Source organism: Acomys minous (assembly GCF_964271855.1).
Source record: "Acomys minous genome assembly, chromosome: 3".
In the NCBI taxonomy this organism is placed as follows: Eukaryota; Metazoa; Chordata; class Mammalia; order Rodentia; family Muridae; genus Acomys; species Acomys minous.
Window position 1 is genome coordinate 95,485,748 of NC_140485.1, and position 21,655 is coordinate 95,507,402.

General features: G+C 48.5%; 1 protein-coding gene across 3 annotated transcripts in view; it reads left to right on the forward strand.

Annotated features, from left to right (window-relative positions):
- The window catches only part of LOC311593257 (uncharacterized protein), a 191,624-nt gene that overhangs the window by 111,393 nt on the left and 58,576 nt on the right, over positions 1–21,655 (forward strand). For all 3 annotated transcript variants that reach the window (XR_014777638.1, XM_084774458.1, XM_084774459.1), the window contains exons 24-30: positions 856–1,013; positions 1,897–2,008; positions 3,242–3,291; positions 3,497–3,673; positions 9,365–9,482; positions 11,070–11,235; positions 17,048–17,186. Coding sequence is in view for 2 of the 3 variants with exons in the window: in XM_084774458.1 (XP_084630584.1) it covers positions 856–1,013; positions 1,897–2,008; positions 3,242–3,291; positions 3,497–3,673; positions 9,365–9,482; positions 11,070–11,235; positions 17,048–17,186 (920 nt within the window). In the remaining variant the exon portion in view is untranslated. The remainder of the gene's footprint in view (positions 1–855; positions 1,014–1,896; positions 2,009–3,241; positions 3,292–3,496; positions 3,674–9,364; positions 9,483–11,069; positions 11,236–17,047; positions 17,187–21,655) is intronic.

Consider the following 21,655-nt stretch of genomic DNA (forward strand, 5'->3'; position numbering starts at 1 on the left):
CACCATCTCCATAACAGCACGTAGAAGGCATTGACTTTTTTTTTTCTTCCCCAGCCCTCCCTCAGTACGTCCTCTCTCCTGCCCTCCCTCACTCCACTTTCCCTTCCTTGTCTTTCCATTGCCAAAGAAGGCATATGTAATGCAGATATGCTTGGGTATACTTGGGGGGAATTTTCCAGATCTTTGCAGCAATCCATTAGCAGATCTATGCAATCCGTCTTCCAGATCTGTGCAGTCCATTAGCAGCATCTTTAGGAGCTGGTCCACACACAGAATTTTACTCAACTACTTTGTAGGATGGAGACTTTTTCTGAGAGCTCTTTACATAACTGCACTCATATTCCGGGAATAGTCCTATTTTGTGCCTTACCCTTTCAGTGTGCAAAGTCCTGCCTCTCTTCCCCCCCCCACTGCCCCTCACCCCCACCCCCCACTGCCCCTCACCCCCACCCCCCACTGCCCCTCACCCCCACCCCCCACTGCCCCTCACCCCCACCCCCCACTGCCCCTCACCCCCACCCCCCACTGCCCCTCACCCCTGCCCCCCACTGCCCCTCACCCCCGCCCCCCACTGCCCCTCACCCCTGCCCCCCACTGCCCCTCACCCCCACCCCCCACTGCCCCTCACCCCCACCCCCCACTGCCCCTCACCCCCACCACTGCCCCTCACCCCTGCCCCCCACTGCCCCTCACCCCCCCCCACTGCCCCTCACCCCTGCCCCCACCCCTGCTTTCCTTCTTCTCTCCAGTCTCCGCCTCCCATCTCATATGTGTGGGGGGGCTGCTGTAACCCAGCAGACCTACAGGGCCTATATATCAAACAAACTGAATTCATGTTGGTTTCAAATGGTTTAGGAAGCAATCTCAGACCTGAGACGTCATGGTGCAATGAGTCCGACCAGAAGAAGAGATTCCAGAACCGTGGATGGCACAGAGCGTTTGCCGTCAGCCCCAACTCCAAAAGTCACAGACACCCATATTCATCCTTCGGAAGGATTTAAGACCCCTAAAAGGTACTGCCTGCGTCCAGTGGGGGGGATACTTGAGTCATCAAAAGCAGAGTGGCTTGTGTGTGCTTTATTCTTTTGAGGTGTAAATGAGGAGACTATAGGAGCAGTCCTTTCAGATTCAGTGCAGGCTGTGATGGAGAGGCAGCGTCTCCTAACTTTGGTTCTTTCCTTCTCTCTTCCCTTTTCCTCTCCTCTCTTCAACTTCTCTTTCTTGCCTTCACTCCCTTCTGCTTCTTCCTCAGTAGATTTTTTTTTCATATTCCTCTTTACTAGCAGGGTCATAAATAGGCCACTCCAGATTTTCTGTAACCAGAAAAGAGAAGTGCAGAACTGCGGTCGCTGCTCTAACAAAGATTTCACTGTTGGTCAGAATAACGAGAGGGTGAGTTCTCTGAGAATCGTGGTGTCCACAGAGGTACATCTACCACCACGGATGCCCACCATGCTTTGATCTTTTTCCACTGTGGTGGAGAAAGACATAGACATAGTTTTTAATAATAATTATGACCACTCTGAATATTTTTGTTGGGTGCCAAGGCTACTCTAGTTTACTTTGGCAAACATGGAATGAAAAATGATGACAGGCAAAATAGCCTCTATTCGGGATGATGCTAATGGGACATATGGCCAGAGGGCAAGCATCTTCAGTTCAGGTATCTGCGTGAGTGAGGCAGAGGGAGGGACTGTTGACGCACGCCTTCCACACAATGGGGTCTTTACAAGAGCACAGTGTCGGGTGAGTCATCAGTGCACTTAAGGATGTGGTCGCTGTGGGGACAGAGCAGCCTGACCTCCCTCTGCAGCACCCAGCGTGAGTTATTGATTGCTGCACATCTGCCTGCCAGTGCCCTCAGCTCGGCTCTCTCTCTCTCTCTTCCTGTGTCAGAGCTCCGGAGGCCTTCGTGTCTATTCAACTAGAAAAGGCGGGTTTGCGGGACATGATGCTGAACAGCTTCCTGCACAGGAAGCAGACGACGGCCGACAGGACGAAGAGCCCTGTGAGAGAGAAGGGAGAAGGGCTTCCTGGGGCTCTCGCTCCTTCTTATGTTGGAGCAAATAACCATTCTGAATTTGGGTAGAGTGATTGTAAACACACTGCACAGAACTGAAAATGAAAAGTGTAACCAACTCAGCATAGAGTCTACCAACTTGTAGTTTTTACAGAAACTACAGTCATGTTTATGAAATAAACACTTTTCCGAGGCCATGTTTTTTTTCTTGTCACTTTCTAAACAGACTACTCTGAGAACCCTGACCAGGATACTAGCTGCTTCTGAGTAGGTGGCAAAGAAGGCAGGCGATCTGCTGTTCTGTGTTTATCAGAAGCCACTGACATGTTCCTATTTAAGTTGTTTTTTTTTTTTCAAATATTAGTCAGATCACTTAGGAAATACTACAGAACTCAAACCCTTAGTTCTCAATTATGTTGGTAGTTTTTCATTATTTGTTAAGTTTTTGGTAAAGCACAGTTATCAGGAAGAAAATGGCAACATTTATTCTCTCTGGGCTTTGTCCCTCCCCAGACAGAGAAGACTGAAGTAGGCATGCAAGCGGAATAACAGCAGTCAGACATTATTTATTGATGAGTAATAATGAAAGCAATCAGCACCAATTCTCCCCAAAATAAACAATTCTTAAAAAAAAAATAGTGGCTATGTGGAATGTATAGATGCCCTAACAGATCTCCAGGATCATCAACACCTACTAGATCACAGAGAACTCAAGGCAATATTAGATCAAGTTTGTGGGCTCTAGGATTTTAGCCTCCTGGCAAGTTAGCATGGATGCCAAAGGTATGGGACTGAGGTCAGAGCCAACGAGCTTATTCCACGCAGCAGGGCAGACAGCACAAGGGTCATTTTGTGTCAGTTCCCCACCGAGACAGTGTAGAAGAGCCACCAAGCACCCAGTGTCTGTCACTGTCAGAACCCTCAGAGCAGGGTGGGGCGCCTCTTTTATAGCAAAACTGCCCTTTTTCCTAGAGAGAGATTCTACCTCAGTCCTGAGGGTTGCTCTCAGCAAACACATGCCTGAAAATAGCTCAGACGGAAAGTGGTCAGGGCCTGGCATGGTTGGCACTCTCAGCAAGACGTGTAGGAACAGAAGAGACCTATGCAAGAGTCTCCTGAAGAACATCTCAGCTTTGCGGCTATTTCCTGTTTGAATTGGACCATACGTTCATTCGAATGGCTTACTTACTATAGCTATATTTCTTTTCCTTTTATCAACAGGATGACATCGAAAAAATCAAGAGGGAACTAATAGTTGAATATTGCCAAAAGTAAGTAGAGTCTATGCACACTAGTTTCTCTGAGTGGGTACACTTGCCAGCAGCCATGTTACCTTGAAACCCAGGCCTTACCCGGGTGGTAGCAATGTCTTCTTAGCAGAGACGCTCTGTTCTCCTTGGAAAGTCCCCCAGGGAAGCAGAGTCTTGGCTCTCTCTGATTCTCCTCCGGGATACCATCTCTTCTCCTGACCTCCAGGTTGAATTGCCGCATGTCTCACTATGCCCTTCGGGGTCAGATCATGGCGTACTGCAGTAGCCTGAGAGCTCTGCTGGACGACTTTCCTACCATCAGGGATACCTTCTTCATGGTGGGACAACCAAATGAGAAGAGGGCCTTGAAGGACTCCAGCGGGGAATTCAAGGCTGACCCCAGGTAGGCAAGGGTCTTGTTATTTTACCACTTGGGCCTGCCCTCTCCTAGAGAGGTATGTTAAGTCCAGAAACTCTCAGTGCTATAGTGTCCCCCCAAGATCTGGCGGGGAAAGAGCTGCTAGGCAGGACGCACACTATTAGGAAGTTGTAGAGCCTCTTAGGGGTGGGATCTAGTGGGAGGTTTTTGGGTATTGAAGGTATGTCACTGAAAGGGACTTGGGGGTGCTGGTTTCCTCTTCATCACCGTCCAGTCCTCCTCCCCCTCCCCCTCCTTTACTTTTCAGCCACAAGCTGAGCAGTACGGTCATGCTGAGTGCTGTATCCACGTCACGCAGCCTCGCCTAAAACATCGAGGCTGAAGCACAGTTGGCATTCTCTCTTTAGGTCGTTGTAGGCATTTGTTACAGCAGCAGGAAGCCGACCTTCTGGCTCTCTTGCCCTTCGCTTGGACCTTCCGGCTTGGAAGGTCACGAGAAAACACCAGCGCTCCAAGAATAAGAGCATCTCTGTATGTGAAGGAGTCCTTTGTTTACGGGCTGTGTGACTGTGTTTCCAATCAATGAGGTTTTGTTTCCTCCTGGGAAGGCCAGAGATTCTCCCCAGCCACAGCCCTTTATACAAGCTAATGTCTAAAATAAGTAAGCAAACAAGGGAGTTTGATTTCCAGCTGTGCTAGCTTCCAATATCCCACCCGGTGGAGAAGAAATAGTCAAAAGAGAGTAAATACTAATTAGCCAGCGCTGTGAGTAAATCAGTGGCCTGTTTTTCTCTGGTGGGATGTCCAGAGATAGACTGAAAAGGCAAGAGCTGTTTCCATGCCTCCTCATCAGGCTGTATAGATTTCCAAGTGTTTTTATTTATTTAATGTATATGAGTGCTTTATACCTGCATGCCAGAAGAGGGCACCAGATCACATTATAGGTGGTTGTGAGCCACCATGCGGTTGCTTGGAATTGAACTCAGGACCTCTGGAAGAGAAGGTAGTGCTCTTAACCTCTGAGCCACCTCTCCAGCCCTTCCAAGTGTTTGTAACCCAGCCCCCCTAGGATCACCTGCCTGGATGGAGGAGTTAGCATACCTGTGCAGTCACTAACCGCATGCCTTGACAGTGGAAAATAGGGAGGGTGTTCTAGGTTATGCAGTCTCCAGGAAGCTTGCCTCACTCCTTACTCACATCCTGTATAGTATGGAGTTTGAGTAGCAGTAATATTTAAAATATGGCCACTGATAAGACAAATGAAAGGCGTTGAAAGCTAGCTTGCTTCAGACCATGTATCCATCCTTTCGTGTGTGTATGGGCATCAGCCATCATTTGTTCAGGGATTTCTTAGTCCCAGGCATTTTGTACCTGGTGTTACGGACAAAGGTGAACAATTCATTGGCTCCATAGGAATGCTCAGTAATCAATTAACTGCAGAGGTAACATGTTGAGATGTTTCTCAAAGTCTGTAAAGATACAATGGAGGGGCGTGTGACTCTACCTCAGGGCCTCAGAGAGAAACTCGAACAAAGTAACAGGAAAGTCAGGTTTACCAAGAAAATGGAATAATCAGTGACTGTCGGGGCCCATCTTGTCTTGGCACTGGCAAGGCGCTCTGGTAGTGGGTACCGGTGTTCTTAGTTCTAAGGTCAGCCTAGAGCTTTCCTTGAGTAGACTTCAGGACTTGTCTCATGTAAAGATGCCTTTGAGAGGAGTGGGGTGAAGACACCCCTGTGGGCTCTCTTGTGGAAGGCTTTGCTGGAACCTGCAGCTCAGGGAGGTTACAGTGCATTTCTTTTTCATGAGAAGCATCCCAGGCCAATCCTTTAAGACCTCTTTGTTTCATCAGTTCACTATCCTCTAGGCAAGTTAACCAATCTTCCTTTAGCATCAAATGTGAGCCGGGCTGTGCTCACTTGGGAGGCAGCACTCGGGAGGCAGAGGCAAGCAGATCTCTGTGAGTTCGAGGCCAGCCTGGTCTACAAAGAGAGTCGAGGACAGTCAAGGCTACACAGAGAAACCCTGTCTTAAAAACAACAACAACAACAACAACAACAAAGTTCTATCTGGGCCAGGTATAGTGGTTCATGCCTGTAATCCCAGCACTCTGGGAGGCAGAGGCAGGCAGATCTCTCTAAGTTTGAGGACTGCCTGCTCTATAAAGCAAGTTCCAGGACAGCCAAGGCCACAGAGAGAACCCCAGTCTCAGAAAAACAAAATCAAACCAAAAAATTCTAGCCAGATGCCTAATCCTGAATTCACTACATTTTTTTGTTTAGGATGAACTCTGTCCTTGGGCCGGTTTTTGTTTCTGATGTGTTTAATTTGCAGTAACCAATGAGGAGGCAAGGGGATGAAGAAGGCATCTCTGTGGCTTGTGGCTCTTGCTCTGTTCTTTATGGTGTTGTCTTACATAGGTTGACATCAAAACTAGCGTTTAATGAGCGTTCCTCAAGAAATACATGCTCAATATTGGAACTCCAGAGATGCATCAGCAGCCGCTCCTCCGAGGACCCCACACCCACACGGCAGCTCACAGCCATCTGTGTAACTCCAGTTCCAGGGGATCTGACATCCTCTTCTGGCCTCCAAGGGCCAGGCATGCGTGTGGTATACACACATACATGCAGGCAAAAACACCCAGACACGTAAAATAAAATTAAACAAATTTTAAAAGGAAAAGAAAGAAATGTTCAGTGTCACTGTGAATTGAACAGTGTCATCCCTGTTGGTAGCAATGTTTTAGGGGTTTAGGTGGGGCAGCTCTGCTGGTGGGAATGGTCACCAGCGATGGGCTTTGAGACCATATTGTGTCACCCTACCCACTTGAGTTTGCTCGCTTTCTCTCTCTCTGCTTCATGAATTGGATTGAGGGTGTGCGCTCTCAGCCACACACACACACACCTCCAGTGGCCACGCCTGCTGTTTTGCTGCTCCGCCTCCTTACTCCGACCCTGACAGACTCTTAATTTACAGAAACAGGAGGCCAGATTGAGTTGCCTTGGCTTTGGTGTTTTATCTCAGCGACAGCACAGTAACTAAAGCAGTTTCCAAAGATTGGCAAGAGAATGGCGGGGAGCAAGGAAGGCCGTTCTTAGTCTGGGCAGAGCAAGAGAATTCAGTTGAAGCTGGGAGATCTGAGTTTTCAATGTCAGGAAGATATACTGCGCAGACTGGCTGACGTCTACCTGTATCCAGGGAGTAAGAAAACACAGCAGCAATACAGAGGGGTGGGCAAGGCCCTGGCAGCTCCTGTTTGTTGTTCCGTGTTCAGCAGGAGCCTGGGTTCCGCGTCCAGTGAGACCAGGTGCTGTTTGCTTCCAGACAAGAGTGGGAGACTTCGAGATCAAAAGTCCCCGTTCTGTTTCAGGAGAAGCTAGGCAAGGCTCTGGATCTTATGGGGGTGGGGGGTGGAAATGAGTTTAACACGGGTGTTACAGTTACCTCTTTTAAAGTGAGATTGCGGGTATCAGGAGGCAATAGAAACTCGGGAGTTCTAAAAGGCCACGATGATACCAAAAGCGTCACAGCCCTCTGTTAAGCTTCTAGGCTAAGCGTGGCAGAGGATGCAGGCAGCCGGCCAAAACCAGCTAGAAGGCAGGTCTGGTGAGACAGGTCCAGCAGGTGCTTCATTGGTGATCAGCATGGATCTCACAGGAGCAGGCCTCAGCAGCTGACCTGCAGTCAAGCCCTAGGTGTCCAGGGGTGATTTTTCCGCAGAAGAAATGAGTCTCAGTTGGTCGTGGTGTTGAAGTGGAGGGATCAAGCCTCTATTTTCATGAAGGGGGCGGGGCGGGCAGGATGACGACACACAGTGGGAGGGGCTTGAGGGTGAATGTGTCTGATTCGCTGGGGCTGGAGGTACCAGGGATACTTAATCTCCACCTACAAGTAACAAAGCAGCCCTATCATAAGACGGAAAAGCAGGACTTAATTATCCTATGGGTGGGGGAGAATCCAGGCACAGTTAAAAGGTCGTTGGTTCAAAGCCGAGACACCAAGACATCTTATTAGCACAGGGTGGGGTGTCTCCAGGGATCCCCACGTGCTTGCTCAGCGGGTTCCTTATCAGGAAAGGGTCAGGCCTGCAATCTTACCCCCGAGGGCTATGTGACTCTCCTTAGAGCATCTAGGGCTCCCCAGATCAGGAGAAGAGGGAGTCCTGCTGAGAAGGGAGTCTGTGGAGCCCAGGAGGCTACCCAGCAGCACCAGACTTCCGTCCTCAGTAGCAGGGTTCCACACCCAGCTGTCTTCCAGGCCACAGAGAAGGCTCAACACGGCTGTGAGTGACAGCACCTCGGAGGCTCCCTCAGCCTGTTTAGGAGGTGAAATCAGTGAGGTAGGGGCCTGAGGTAATGTGCAACCAAGGAAGAAAGGGGGGTCTAGGATGCCACCCCTGGCTCAGCTGAGTAAACGGTGGCAGTGCCTTTCTCTCTCTCTTTCTAACTTATTGTTACTTCTAAACGCAGGCAAGTGCGTGCTGAGGTTCACGTGTGCAAGTCAGAGGAAAACTTGGTGGATTAGCTTCTTTCCTTCAGCCACGATGAGGCAGATCTCTCTTGTTTCTGCCGATCTGTGTACTCCGGGCCTAGACAGTCGCCCTGCTCTGTCTCTTATCTCCTTGGGAGGTGGGGGCGGGGGATTACAAGTACAGGCAGTGGGTCTGGCGTTATTTTTCCCGTGGGCTCTAGGGAGGGAACCCAGGTCATGAGACGTGAGTGGTAAGTGCTTCTGCCTGCTAAGCAGGTATTGATCTGAGACTTGTTACTCTCGCAGAGGACATGGGTTCGGGTCCCAACACCTGCACGGTGGTTCACTGCCATCCATATCTCCAGTTCTGGGTGGCATGCAGGTGGTACACACGTTTAATGGAAACATGGCGGGCAGGGAAGGAAAGCAGAGCTGATGTCTGAGAGGATTCTAGAGCTAGGCAGATGCCCATTCAAGTGCTAACTTTGCCTCAGGAGCTGGCAGGGCAGGATCTACATCAACTCCTCAAACCTCAATTTCCTCAGCTGTGAAACAAGGACCAAAATAGATTGTCAAGACATTCAGTGACATAAAATATGTAGCACCCAGTGCGAGGCCGGCCATCTAAGTTTTTTCCCTCCTCACCACAGCTTCCCTCCTTCCGTACCCACGCCTTCCTCCCTCCCACACAGCTCAGACTACAGTGTACCCTTCTGATCTTTTTCATGATGAGTTATTTATAAGTTATTCTGGCCGCCTGGGAGTGAGCAGGAGGCTGCTCCTGGGGCTTGGGTGCTGGGCCTGCGGTGGTGGCCCTTCCTGTAGGGCCTGCTTCCGGCTTGATGGGATCTTGGCTGTGCTATGCTTTCTTTTTTCTTTCTTTCTTTCTTTTGAGTTTTTTTATTTTTACTTTTTTTTTTATTAATTCATTCATATTACATCTCAGTAGTTATCCCATCCCTTGTATCCTCCCATTCTTCCCTCCCTCCCGCTTTCCCCCTACTCCCCTCCTCCATGACTGTGACTGAGGGGGACCTCCTCCCCCTGTATATGCTCATAGGGTATCAAGTCTCTTCTTGGTAGCCTGCTATCCTTCCTCTGAGTGCCCCCAGGCCTCTGTCAAGAGTACTTGGTCAAATATATATATATATATATATATATATATATATATATATATATATATTTGTGTGTGTATATATATTTTTTTAATTTTTATTTATTTATTTTTTTGTCACACTGCAGGAGTTTTCAGCCTCGGCCTCGAAGTTTGCTATCAGCTGATGGAAGACTCTTCATCAACTTATGGTTTATCCCCCATCCTTCTGAAGTGCTGTATATGTTCAAAACTCTGCCAGAGGAGGTTTGTGGGGTTTTGTTTTGTTTTTTGTTTTTCTGTGAGTTTTGTTTTTTGTTTTGTTTTGTGTTTTTGGTGTGTGTGTCAGAGTAGAAACTGGCTACTTTTTAGGTCCCAGGGTTCATCACATCATATCGCCAGATTTATTTTTCTGTGATATATTATCTAATCACAGAGACCTTTTCACAGTTCCTGATGCTTTTGCCTGTTACAATTTCTCCTGCTCTTGAGACTCACTATCTCATGAGTTTTATTGTTTCCAGGCCATCGATGAACAGGAATTTGGGCTTTCAATATTCCTTATCCATTCTCAGCTTCCTCCAAGCCCTTCGACAAAACCCCACATTTGTTAGGCCTGAAGCTAACAAAGATGGTAGCCGCGGGGCTGTGCTTTGTTTGCTTTTGAGGCAGTCCCTTGATGTAGCCCAGGCTGACCTTGAACGTGAGAGTCTCCGCTTTCAGCTTCCCAGGAGTGGTAGCGCGTGACACTGTGTCCAGCTGCCTACTGGGTTTTTTGTTTTGTTTTGATCGTTCTTTGAGGGTTACACTACTTGGCGCCAACAGGCCTGGAATTCACTGTTGAGGCAGGTTGGCCTTAAACCTGTATCGGCTGTGCTGCCTGTGCCGTCCAAGTGTTGGATTAGCAGGTGCTTGCCACCACATCGGACAGGCTGCAGGACTTGTTGTTGTGTTGCTTTCGTTTTTCAAGACAAGGTTTCTCTGTGTAGCCCTGGCTCTTCTGGACTCACTTTGTAGACCAGGCTGGCCTGGAACTCACAGAGATCCACCCACCTCTCCCTCCCAAGTGCTGGGATTAAAGGCGTGCACCACTCCTGCCTGACTCAGGCTGCAGTTTTTACCAGTTTTCTCTCAAACTTAATATTTGAGAATAACTTTGAGAACCATTAGAAAATTGGCATGGAAATTAAAACCTTTGCCGAAGTGTAATGCTCAATACGGCAATCAGGGAATATTCTGAATATTCTTTAAGACTATAAACACCCATGCCTCGGTTATAGATGCTCATTGCAATGCTGCCCACATGAGAGTCTCTGCTTGTGACTCACTGATAGTCAAATGAGCACACTGTGATGTGTTCACGGCTGCGATGACTTTAAACAAACAGAAATGTGGTGCTTTAGCCTTCACAGCAGTGCCTTTGTCAGAAGCAGGCCTATGGTCATGAATAGGTTTGTTGTTTTCTTTTCTTTTCCTCAGTTTTGCCCCAGGGACATTATGAAAATGTTTACTTTAGTGGGACCAGTGCTCTGCCCCACGGTGTCTGTATCCATCCACCACAGACCAAAAGTTGGGAAAAACTGCATTTGTACTACACATATATAGATACTATAGCTAACTTAAGGTGGTTAAAAGTTGACAGGAGGCTCTATGCAAAGCAAGCACGTTGTGTGTGTCACATAAGGCATCTGCACATAAGGCATCTCACGGCATACTGAGGTCAAGCCCCATGGATACTGAGGGACCACTGCGCCATAAACACGTTTCCCCTAGTCACACTCAAATGCAGCCTAGGCCTTGTAGGAAGTTCCTGAAACTTTCCTGAAAGTGTCCTTGTGTTGCTTTTGCCCACAGGAAGCTTCTAGAGCCCTAAAGCTCACTCTCCAACTCCTAGCTCCTCTCCACGACATTGTGGCCTACCTTTTCAGTTTTGCCAAGCTTGGCAATTGCCCAGCACGCTTCGACTTTCCTCTAAGTCCCAACCCTTTGAGGAGTGACTGGGGAGGAGCCGAGGGCATTGGTAAGTAACCAACAGTCGTTATTAGAATCACCAGACCAGTTCAGTGACTCTAAGAAGCGGTTAGCAGTGAAAACCCAAGAGGTGTGTCCCCTTGTGACAGCCACAGGAAGGACTCAGAAAACCCCTGTTATAAAGTATCTCCACCTGAACATTCTGCTGGTTGGCTCCACACCCGTAGGCTCACCAGAGCGTAAACTGAGTCAGGAATTTAGAGACCCAGCTTAGACCCTGCCTCTGCCATTAGATGCAAGCCACTTTGCTCCCTGCATCTCTCTTTGCCCATCTGGAAGATGGGTGATATCTCCTAGAGGTAGTCTCTGGATTGAAATCTATGTGGGGATGCTCCAACGATCACCTTGTTCCTCCTTCCTTGTGACTGTCTTGATGAGGTCCTATGCAAACACTATGAAGAGGCTGAGAGTCCTGATGGCTGAGAACCACCTGACTGTGATAAGGATGAAGCAGGGGTCTAGTATTGATAAGAGACTATGCAATAAAGGTCAGAGGGATAGTTTTGTCGATAAAGATAAAGTGCTGGCGGAGCCTTGAGACCATATCTTTTAAAAGCCTGTGATCCGACTTCTGGGGAGGCACAGCCAGGTGGATCTCTGGGGCTCCTCAGCTATCCTATCTCAGCCTAACTGCAGAACCTTAGGGCAGTGAGAAAGCCTGTTTGACAAATAAGGCAGATGGCATCTGAGGAACAACAGGCAAGGTTGCTCTCTGGCCCACACACCTCATGTGCACACACATTTACAAACCAATACACTAACGGCCACACCGACACTGTGTGTGTGTGTGTGTGTGTGTGTGTGTGTGTGTGTGTGTGTGTGTGTCTGTGTGTGTCTGTGTGTGTGTGTATTGGAAGCAGGGGTATATGCCACATGTGTGTGTGTGTGTGCTCATGGGGGACAGAAGAGGGTGTCAGGTCCTCTGGAGCTGGAATTCCAGGAAGTTGTGAGTTAGCCAGCGTGGGTGCTGGGAACTAAACTCAGGTCCTGCAGAAAAGCAGCCAGCAGCCTTAAGCGCTGAGCCATCTGTCCAGCCTCAACAATAGACCCTTATATAAAGTAAACAGGATGTATTGGAAGCAGAGGCTGATTTTATTTTAGTAATTTCCCTCATACAAATTAAGTCACTAGCTGTGTTGATAGTGGCCGACTGAAGTTAAGTACTGTAGCATGGTAGTCAGGAATTTAAAAAAATAAGATGATCCTGAGGAATGAGGTGTAGTAGTCCTGTTTAGACTTACTGGTTTTAAAAAAAAAACAAAAAAACAAATATGGTGCTGGAGAGACGGCTCAGAGTTTAAGGGCACTGACTGCTCTTCTAGAGGTCCTGAGCTCAATTCCCAGCAACCACATGGTGCCTCATAACCATCCATAATGTGACCTGATGCTCTCTTCTGGCCTGTGAATGTATATGCAGGCTGAGCACTGCATACATAATAAAATCTTTTTTTAAATGATATTTTTTTAATCCAAAAATCAAATATAAGATGATCTGAGTCTGTCCCCTTCTAGATGTGATTAAAAGGAAATGTTTGAAAGGGACCCTGGAGCCGGTGTACTGCATTATGCCAGTACACACAGAAGAAATCTGGATGTGCTAGTGTGGGGGGTGCTGGATGTCTGGCTGAGGTGAAGAAACAGGAAAAGGGCTGATGGTGGCACCCCCTCAGTAGGAAGCTTGGAGCTGTCTCGGGCTAAGGATCTGTAGCGGACACAAGCAAGTCCTGAAGACACGACACATGTCACAAGATTAGAGCTGCGCCAACCTGCTCTTACTAACACAGGCCATGCTGTGGTGCATGCTCTTGTTAGAGAGGCTGCTGGGAAACTGTGGATACTAGGTTTGGGGAGTCAGGGGAAAGGAGAGTGGACCATGAAAAAAAAATGTTCATCCTGTTTTAGAGTCTATGACAGCCAGAGCCGCATTTTCAGTTGAGCGATGCCCAGGAAGTCTCGCCCCAGGAGCTGGGGGCAAGTGTGCCACTTACCCTAGCTCTAATCAGTGGAGGAAACGGGCAGGGTCCTCCTAGCGAGACAAAGAGAAGACTCCGTCCAAGGACACCAGCCTGTCATTGTGAAGATCTAGATAGAGGTCAGAATGAAGGAGGAGGCGTCCTTGTGGAGCTTGCTCACAGAGCTATGCCGAGCTCAGGTTTTCTGAGGTGAGGTGTCAGTTAGAGACTGCACACTTCGCTTGTTGCAAGTGAAAAAAAAAAAGGTGCTCAGGGGAATATGTGCAAAGTTTTGCATGCTCTGATTTGCTGAAAATAGATGAAGAGCAAAGTAAGTGTAAAAGGGAAAAAAAAAATTCCACTAAGATAACTGGCTCCCTAAGAAGACTGCAAGGCTGCATAGCTCCTGGCCTGGCTCCCAGAGGAGGCAGAGGCAAGGTGGAAGATGGAGCCGAGTCTAGCTTTTATCTGCCGATAAAATGACCTTTGTGGACTTGCACACTTTAAAATATTTTGTAAAGCTCTGGCTATGAGCTCATGGGCCCTCCCCGAGAACCAAAAGACGCCACCCCGACAAACTGTGAGTTTCTGTGGACCCTGCCGATCTCTCCGCTTTCCTGACAGCCAGCCACTCCCTTGGGAGTCAGTGTGAAGCATGGGAGCATTACACTGCATTTTCTTTGCCAAAGAGCCGAAGGGCAGTTAGAGACCAAACGCAATAAGCATACTCTCCCTCTCTGTTCTTGGCCCGTTGTGAGTGCGCATGCGTACTGGCGGAGGGGCTCCCCACACAGAACCCGCCTCCTGAGAAAAGACAGACTTCTTTTCCTTTTCTGATGTTCCCTGGGTCCTCTTGTCGCCCTCCACTCCCTGCCCACACCTGCCACCACTTCCTCTCCCCAAGCATCCTGTCCCTGCTGAAAAAGGAAACAGAATGAAGATTGTAAAGTCAGTAGGAGGCAAAAGAGCGAGTTCCCACCAGGGCAGTGACATTGTAATAAGCCGCATGTCACCATGTACTGTACTCACACAGACACCCCCCCTCCCCCGCCTCTGCCTCCCAAGGGCTGGGATTGAGGATGTGGTGGCACACGTTTCCTACCACACCTGGCACTATTTGTGTTTTAGTTTGTGACACTTTAATTGTGTCCTAAAAAGCAATGGGTTTTATTATCCACAGCAGTTCCCTGTTCCCTTTCTACTTTGGTGTCACATGTAGCCCATTGCCTCCTGTCCTCAAGGCCCCTTTGTCCTTTCTCATGACTGCCTTTCCATTTCTGACCTGTATCTATGCTCACATATGTGCACATATACTCCTCTCTCTCTCTCTCTCTCTCTCTCTCTCTCTCTCTCTCTCTCTCTCGTTCTCTCGCTCTCCCCCCCCTCTCTCTCGCAAATTTCATGTTTCTCCACAGCTGAATAAAATTGCGCATATGGACCACATTTTCATCATCTGCTCACCTGTTATGAGCAAGGCATGAATAGGCACGGTTTTCAAGGCTCTGTAGTAGGATGCAGAATTCTTTGGGTACAGCCTCAGGAGCTGCACAGCCGGCTCATAGGGGAGTCATTCTATGCTTCCCATGATGTGCACAGCGGCTGTTCTTCCTTACGGCCCCATCGGCAGTGAACAGGGGCTCTTCTTCCCCGTGTCATCACCAGCGTTTGTTGTTATCTGTTTTCTTCAGCAACGCTGACTAGGGTGAGATGGATTCTTGATGTACTTTTAACTTGCTTTTCCCTGGTGGTTAAGGATGTCGAACACTGTCTTTCAGAAGCATTTATTGACCATTTGTGTTTCTCCTGTTGAGAACTGTGTTCGGTCCAGTCCCTGGCCCACCTGTTAACTGGCAGTGCGTTTTCTCAGTGTTGTATTGGTGCAGTTTATGTCTTCAAGGCATTATCCCCACCTGTGTCTGAGTGCAGCTGGGAAAGATCCTCTGCCCTCTGCAGGCTGTGTGATGGCTCCCTTTGCTGGGCAGGTTCCTAATGCTATACAATCCTCATTTGTCAACTCCAGCAGCTATTAATTTCCGTGCTATCAGCGTCCTGTTCAAGCCCTTGTCTCTGCTTATTGTCCAGCATCCTCTGAGCATTCCTCTGCCAGCTTCAGTGCTGCAGGTTTCTTAATTCAGGCCTTTGTCCATTTTTAGTTTGTTGTTGTTGTTGTTTTTGTTTTTTGTTTTGTTTTGTCAACACACAAGTGCTTTCATCACAGGCAGAGATGAACGAACAGCCCAATGGGCATGCTGAAATGAGGAAAATCACCATGGCCCAAACATTCCGAGTCTCCTGTTTTTATTTACCTTCACTCCCTTGTAGCCTGTGCCCAAATACTTTGTATGTGTTAATCATAGGGCACATGGAGGGTTTTTTTTTCCTTTTTTTTTTTTTTAACGTGCTACCACATATGACTATAAACATTTTTGTTTGGTTGCCACTCTCCTGAAGATGTATTACTTGTAGACCAAAAACCACAAGCCATGAACAAATGGTGCTCAGTGGCCACCTCTCCTCTGGCCATGCACCCCAAAAGCCCTGCAGTTTGTATTACTGACACTTCCTTTTCATCGGGAACCTCTCTGTAGCCCAGTGGAACCTTTACACTTAGAGGACTCATTTAAAAAAGAAAATGTGTTGACTGGACCCAATAATTTGGGACTGGGGAAAACCCCAGCCATCTATCTGTCACGTGTAAAACAACCAATGGACACAGAATCTGGACTGTTCATCATTCCTAAAGTCACATGACAGTGTTGCAAGAACCAGCAGCAATTCTCAAGCCTGGAACCCCCCTGATCAAACTCTCACAGACAGCTTCTTGTTTACTCCCATAGTCCTTTGCTTCCTAGTGCTCAAACGGCGGAGGAGGAGGCCTTGCACTTAGCCAGATAGGCAGAAGGCTACTTGAGTCTGGAGTAGCCACCGGGACGAAATAGCTTCTTCAGTGCCCTTGAGTAATGCCTGTCTTGGGCTGCCTATGGGGGACCAGTGACCATGTCACAGCCTCTCCTATGTCAGGGTGGAAAGCTGTCAGTCGGACAAACATTTTTTGGACAGGCTGATATTCAGATGACTCTGAACACACAGGCCTGGCGCGCTCCCTACATGTTTGTTTGTTTGTTTGCTTGTTTGTTGTTGGTTTTTCCTGAGCTCTCCTGTTTCATCTGACTTGTTCTCACCTTGAGCCAAGGACAGGAGTCCAGGCGCAGGCCAGCTCTTCATCCCAGCCCGAGTGTTCCAGAAGTTTCTATTTCACTTCTGGATCCTTCTCATGTAAAAGTGCCAAGAAACCAGCCAAATTCCTGAAATGACTAGAACCTCCCAGAAGTTTATACATGGATATGTATACACAGATGCATATGTACATGTATGTATTTCGGCCCTATTTCGGCCCTATCTTTTCAGTGGACTCATGACTCTTGCGCCTTTCAGTCCATATGCCAGTGACAAGGGAAGGTTGGTTCACAGGGCGAAACAATGGAAGCGAATGTGGTCTCCGGCAGATGGTAACTGCAAGTCCCTAGAGGGTATCGTGAGGACTTGTTCATCCCGCGTCATTTCTTTTCATTCTATTTTGAGGCCGTGGCCTTGCAGATTTAAAGCCTTTAACAGTGTGTTCTTACTAAAAGCACAGGGGGTTCTATATTCCAGGGGGAGGAAGGCAGGGGAGCTAAATCAGACCTTGGTTTCTAGAGCTGCTGGTCTTGCAAAACATATAATTAGCACATCCCCAGAAAAAGGAAGTCCGTTTGTCAGTAAGTTCTGGAGGTGGAAGGCAAGCCTGATGGGTTGGCTAAGGCAGCCTGTAGTTCACACTGTCTGACTCCAATGTCGCCCACTTTCCAGGAGCTGAGCTTCAAGAGCTGCAGAAAATGATTGACAGGCTCCAGAGGCCCCAGGACCCGAGCCAGGTGGCCCAGGCCCTCCTCCTCCGCAGGGAGGTGACGTTGCTGCAGTTCGATGCGGCAGTGAGACATCTCCTCCGGTAAGGAGAGCGGAGAGTGGCTGTCCCTGCCAGAGAGATTCGCTTCAGCTGAGCAGGTGCTTGCTGTGGCCCCATCCAGGGAGGCCATCCAGCGAGATTAGATAACCAGCCTAAAATAGGGCGGCAGACAGATCCAGCACGCTGGCTAGTCAACGTTCCTTGCAAAGCCTGCCTGTGTGGAGTCTGTCCCTGGTTTCCCTGAGGTTTTTAAAGACAATTTCCAAACAGCCTGTGTAGCAATTGCTGCTTTTCATATCCAGTTTGAGTCATCATGGGGAGTAAAACTTTTATGTTTATGAAGATCATTATTCTGAGGACGTTATTTCCCCCTTTCAACTCTACCTTTCAAAGGGGCAGCTTTTACTGTTCACCTGCAGCTCATAGGACTGGCTACGGGAGCTGATTTTTAAATAAATCTACCTTGATCTTGTAGGAACCATCTTCTCAAGCACTCTGCACACAAAAGGTTGATTTGGCTGGTTAATCATGATTCTGATGGGTTTGGATTAATATTCATGTTTCCAGAAAATATTTTATATGAGAAAGAAAAGGAATAAGGCCTGAGCACCCCTAGGGGTGTGTGTGTGTGTGTGTGTATGTGTTTGTGTGTCTGTGTGTGTCTGTGTGTATGTATGTGTGTGTCTGTGTTGCTTGTTGTCTTTAATTAGAGTAAAAGGCAGCAGCGACAAAACCCTTGTGTTTGCTTTGTAGCTCAGGAAATCCTGAAACTCACTAAGCTGCCAAAGCAAGCCTTGAACTTGTGATCTTCCTGTCTTAGCCTTCTGAGTAGTCAGCCTATTGCACCAACCTCACTCTGATTTTGTTTTGTTTTGTCTTAATCTGTGGCCCTTGTTGGTCTGTAAACACGCCAGCCTTGAATTTGGATAGCCCGCCAGTGCTGGGATTACAGACAAAAGCCGGCCCCTGCCCGCACCCAGCTCCAAATAGTCTTCAACTTCCAAAGCTTACCAGCGTCTTCCAGTGCGACTGTTCAGCCAAAGAGGGCCCCAAGGGCTGGACCCGGGAATGACGAGTGTTTCCCGCGGTTAGCACGGAGCACCAGCAGAAAATGGAGATGCGGGATCATATTAAATGAACATACTTTTCGACTTTGCATTTGCTTTTTTCTGCCAACAATTCTTGGGTTTAGAATATAAATTTAGCAGTGCAAAGCTTCCTGTTGACAAGCAGCTCCGAGCCTGTAGCCTTAGTTTAGTTTGTGGGCTATAATGTGACTGTCAAGATGACCACTGAGCTGACCACTGAGTTGACTTCTGTATTACGAAAGCCTAAGGAGTTTGTTTTATTTTGTTTTGTTTTCCATTTTGGTTTGGCTTTGGCTTTTGTTTTTGTTTTTGAGACAGGGTCTTTACTGTAGCCTCGGCTATTCTGGAATTTCCACAAATTACAGCCTTCCCAGTACTGAGATGACAGCTGTGAGTCACTACTGTCACCCGGCAGGGCTCCTCTTCAGGGTCCAGCCATACAGGGTTGTTTGGCTGTCTGGTTCTGGTTTAGGGAAACCACTCTGCTTCTCCACCATTGTGCAGTCTTCACAGTGTGGCCAGGAAAGGGGGGGGGGGGGACATAGGGCCCTATGCCTGCATTCTATGTCCTCAGGTGAAACCACCCAGGTGGCACACCTGCTGTTCTTTATTTGCTCTATCTTCCTGGTCTTCCCCCACCCCAACACAACCCTGACCCAGAATGCCTCCTGATGAGTGTGTATGGAATTACACATTAGGATCAGAGCCTCAGTTTGATCCGGTGAACTGTGGTAGTTTCTGGGGAGCTGCACGGCAGAGAAGGGGACTCAGAAGAGAAGGCCTGAGGGTCGTGACAGGCTGAAGAAGGTGAGAGGCTATGGATTTGAGGCCAGCCTGGGCTATGTAGTGAATCCCAGGATAGCCAGAGCTACATAGGGAGACCATGTCCCCCCAAAACAAAAGTCGCCAGGTGAGGTAGCATGTATCTGTAAACCCAGAACTTGGGGTGTAGAACGATCAGGCATTCTACACACAGTGAGTTCAAAGCCAGCCTGAGCTGTGTCAGATCCTATTTCAAAGCAAAACAACAACAAAAATAATAAATAAAATAGGAAAAGAATAGTCTTAGAGTTTCTATTGCTGTCATAAAATATCATGTCAAGAAGCAACTAGGGAGCAAAGGGTTATTTTAGCTTACGCCTTGTTCCCAGCACCCACGTCAGGCAGCTCACATCCACCTCTTACTCCCTCTCCCTGAGATCTGACACCCTCTTCTGGCCTCTGTAGGCACCTGCACTCACACGTACACACCCACACCCTCATAATATACACATAATATTGTTAAAAAAAAAACCTTCAATAGATAGCGAGAAAGAGATCGTATCAAAGACTGAACAAGTAAGATTGAACAAAGTTCACCCATGAAGAAGAGAGAAGAGGAGGGGAGAGGAGGGGAGTGGAGGGGGGAGGAGGGGGGAGGAGGGGAGAGGAGGGGGGAGGAGGGGGGAGGAGGGGAGTGGAGGGGAGAGGAGGGGGGAGGAGGGGGGAGGAGGGGGGAGGAGGGGAGTGGAGGGGGGAGGAGGGGAGTGGAGGGGGGAGGAGGGGGGAGGAGGGGGGAGGAGGGGGGAGGAGGGGAGTGGAGGGGGGAGGAGGGGAGTGGAGGGGAAAGAGGGACCTGAGAACTGGTGGTAGAGACTGGAGTGACTGCCGTGACAGGAGCCATGCAACGGAAGAAGTTATTCCCAGTCACTCTGCTTCTGTGTTCGTGACTTGTACTGAAATCTGTTTCTGTCAGAACAGCCTGCTTTCTACACTGTCACTTTAAGTAAGCACATACATGGTGTATGTATATGTTGCATATACCCTGTAGGTGCCATAGAGAAATCTTGGAAGATTTAGGGGAAGGTGGGAAGCCCTTCTGCCTTGCTAGGCTCTCTGATGAGGGCAAGTGACAGCCTGCGTGAGGCTTGTCTTTGTACCTCAGGCAGATCCCAGCTCAGTACTGTGAACACTGTAGCCACTTTCTGTATCACTGCTGCACTTGCTCTGTTGAGCTTGCTCTGGCGGGGCGCCCTGAGAAGTCACGTGGGAGATAATAGAAATGGAGAAATAAGATTCTATGGCCTTTAAGCAACTCCATCTGCCGTCCTAAGCCAAGTGCAGAGCTGGGGTTTAGCTCAGTGGTAGAGTGCAGAGTGCATGCTTAGCATGTTCAGGGTCAACACACACGCACACACCACACATCACACACACACACACACACACACACACACACACACACACACACACCACACCACACACACACACACACACACACCACCACCACCACCACCACCACCACCACCACCACCAATCAGTAGTTTTATTCACTCTCTGAGTGCTCCATTTTTCAGTTTGTAGGTTTCTACTTCTGCTGTGGCAAAAATATTTTGCTTTCCAAGGCCACAATGAGTTACACATGTGTTTAACAGTGGTACCCTGGAATTTCAAGCCAGTTACCATAAATGCTTTTTTTGTTGTTGTTTTTATTTATTTTTAGTTGCCTCCTAGTCACCCTATTGGTGAGGAAACAGGCTCTACTCTGAGTTATGTGATGGCTGAACGAATGTCACTAAATATTGGGACAGATGAGATCAATTGTAATTTGTTAGTGCTGTGTTGTCACAGGCAGGAGGGGACGCCCTGCAGGCCGTGGATGAACAAAATGAACGCACAGGGACAGGGGGAGGCAGACTCCGCAGGATAAGAGGGTGTGGCATTCCTGGTTACCAGGGATGACATGATCAGCTTGTTTGCCTAGCTCCACGGTCTGGCAGGAAAACAGAGCTGTTGCCCAAGGACAGTGACAAGAGCAGCAACCCCCTTTGATAAGGGGTGTGGGTGGACATGGGAACCGTATCCTGAAAGGAAGGGAGAAGCTGCAGTTAGACTGTTCAAGGCCCTCCCAGGCGTCAAGGCAACTGCTAATTCTGGACCAACCCTCTCTCTCCTTGCTCATTCCTCTCAGAGCAGCCTGAGCTCTAGGGGGTGCTCGTGCGTGAAGGCGGAAGTTGGAGATGAGTGGCCACTTCACGCACCTCTGTCGTGAGTTATCAGGTCTACCCTTCTTGGCGGGCTTTACCCTTGGGGCACACCATGAATACCTTGTAAGAGACATATCTGAAGCCAGATCCAAGGCTGCACTGCCTTCAGTAGCATGCATTAGATCGCTAACACTCAGTTCCCGTTTTCCTGTGGGTTTGTCACTTCCTGATTGGCCAAAGGAATTCGGCTGGCATTGCTCTTCCCCATAGATTTATAGGAATGTCAGCCACATAGGGTTTCAGCCTCCCTATCTGCCCATCTGGTCCCACACACTCAAGCCACTGTACACTTTGTTTTATTTGAGATAACTTACCAATTCCTACAATTTCTGTATAAACCTTCTTAAGTGGCCAAGTTTGGTTCCAAGACTTCTGGCAAATGATGGAGACGTCAGCTCCA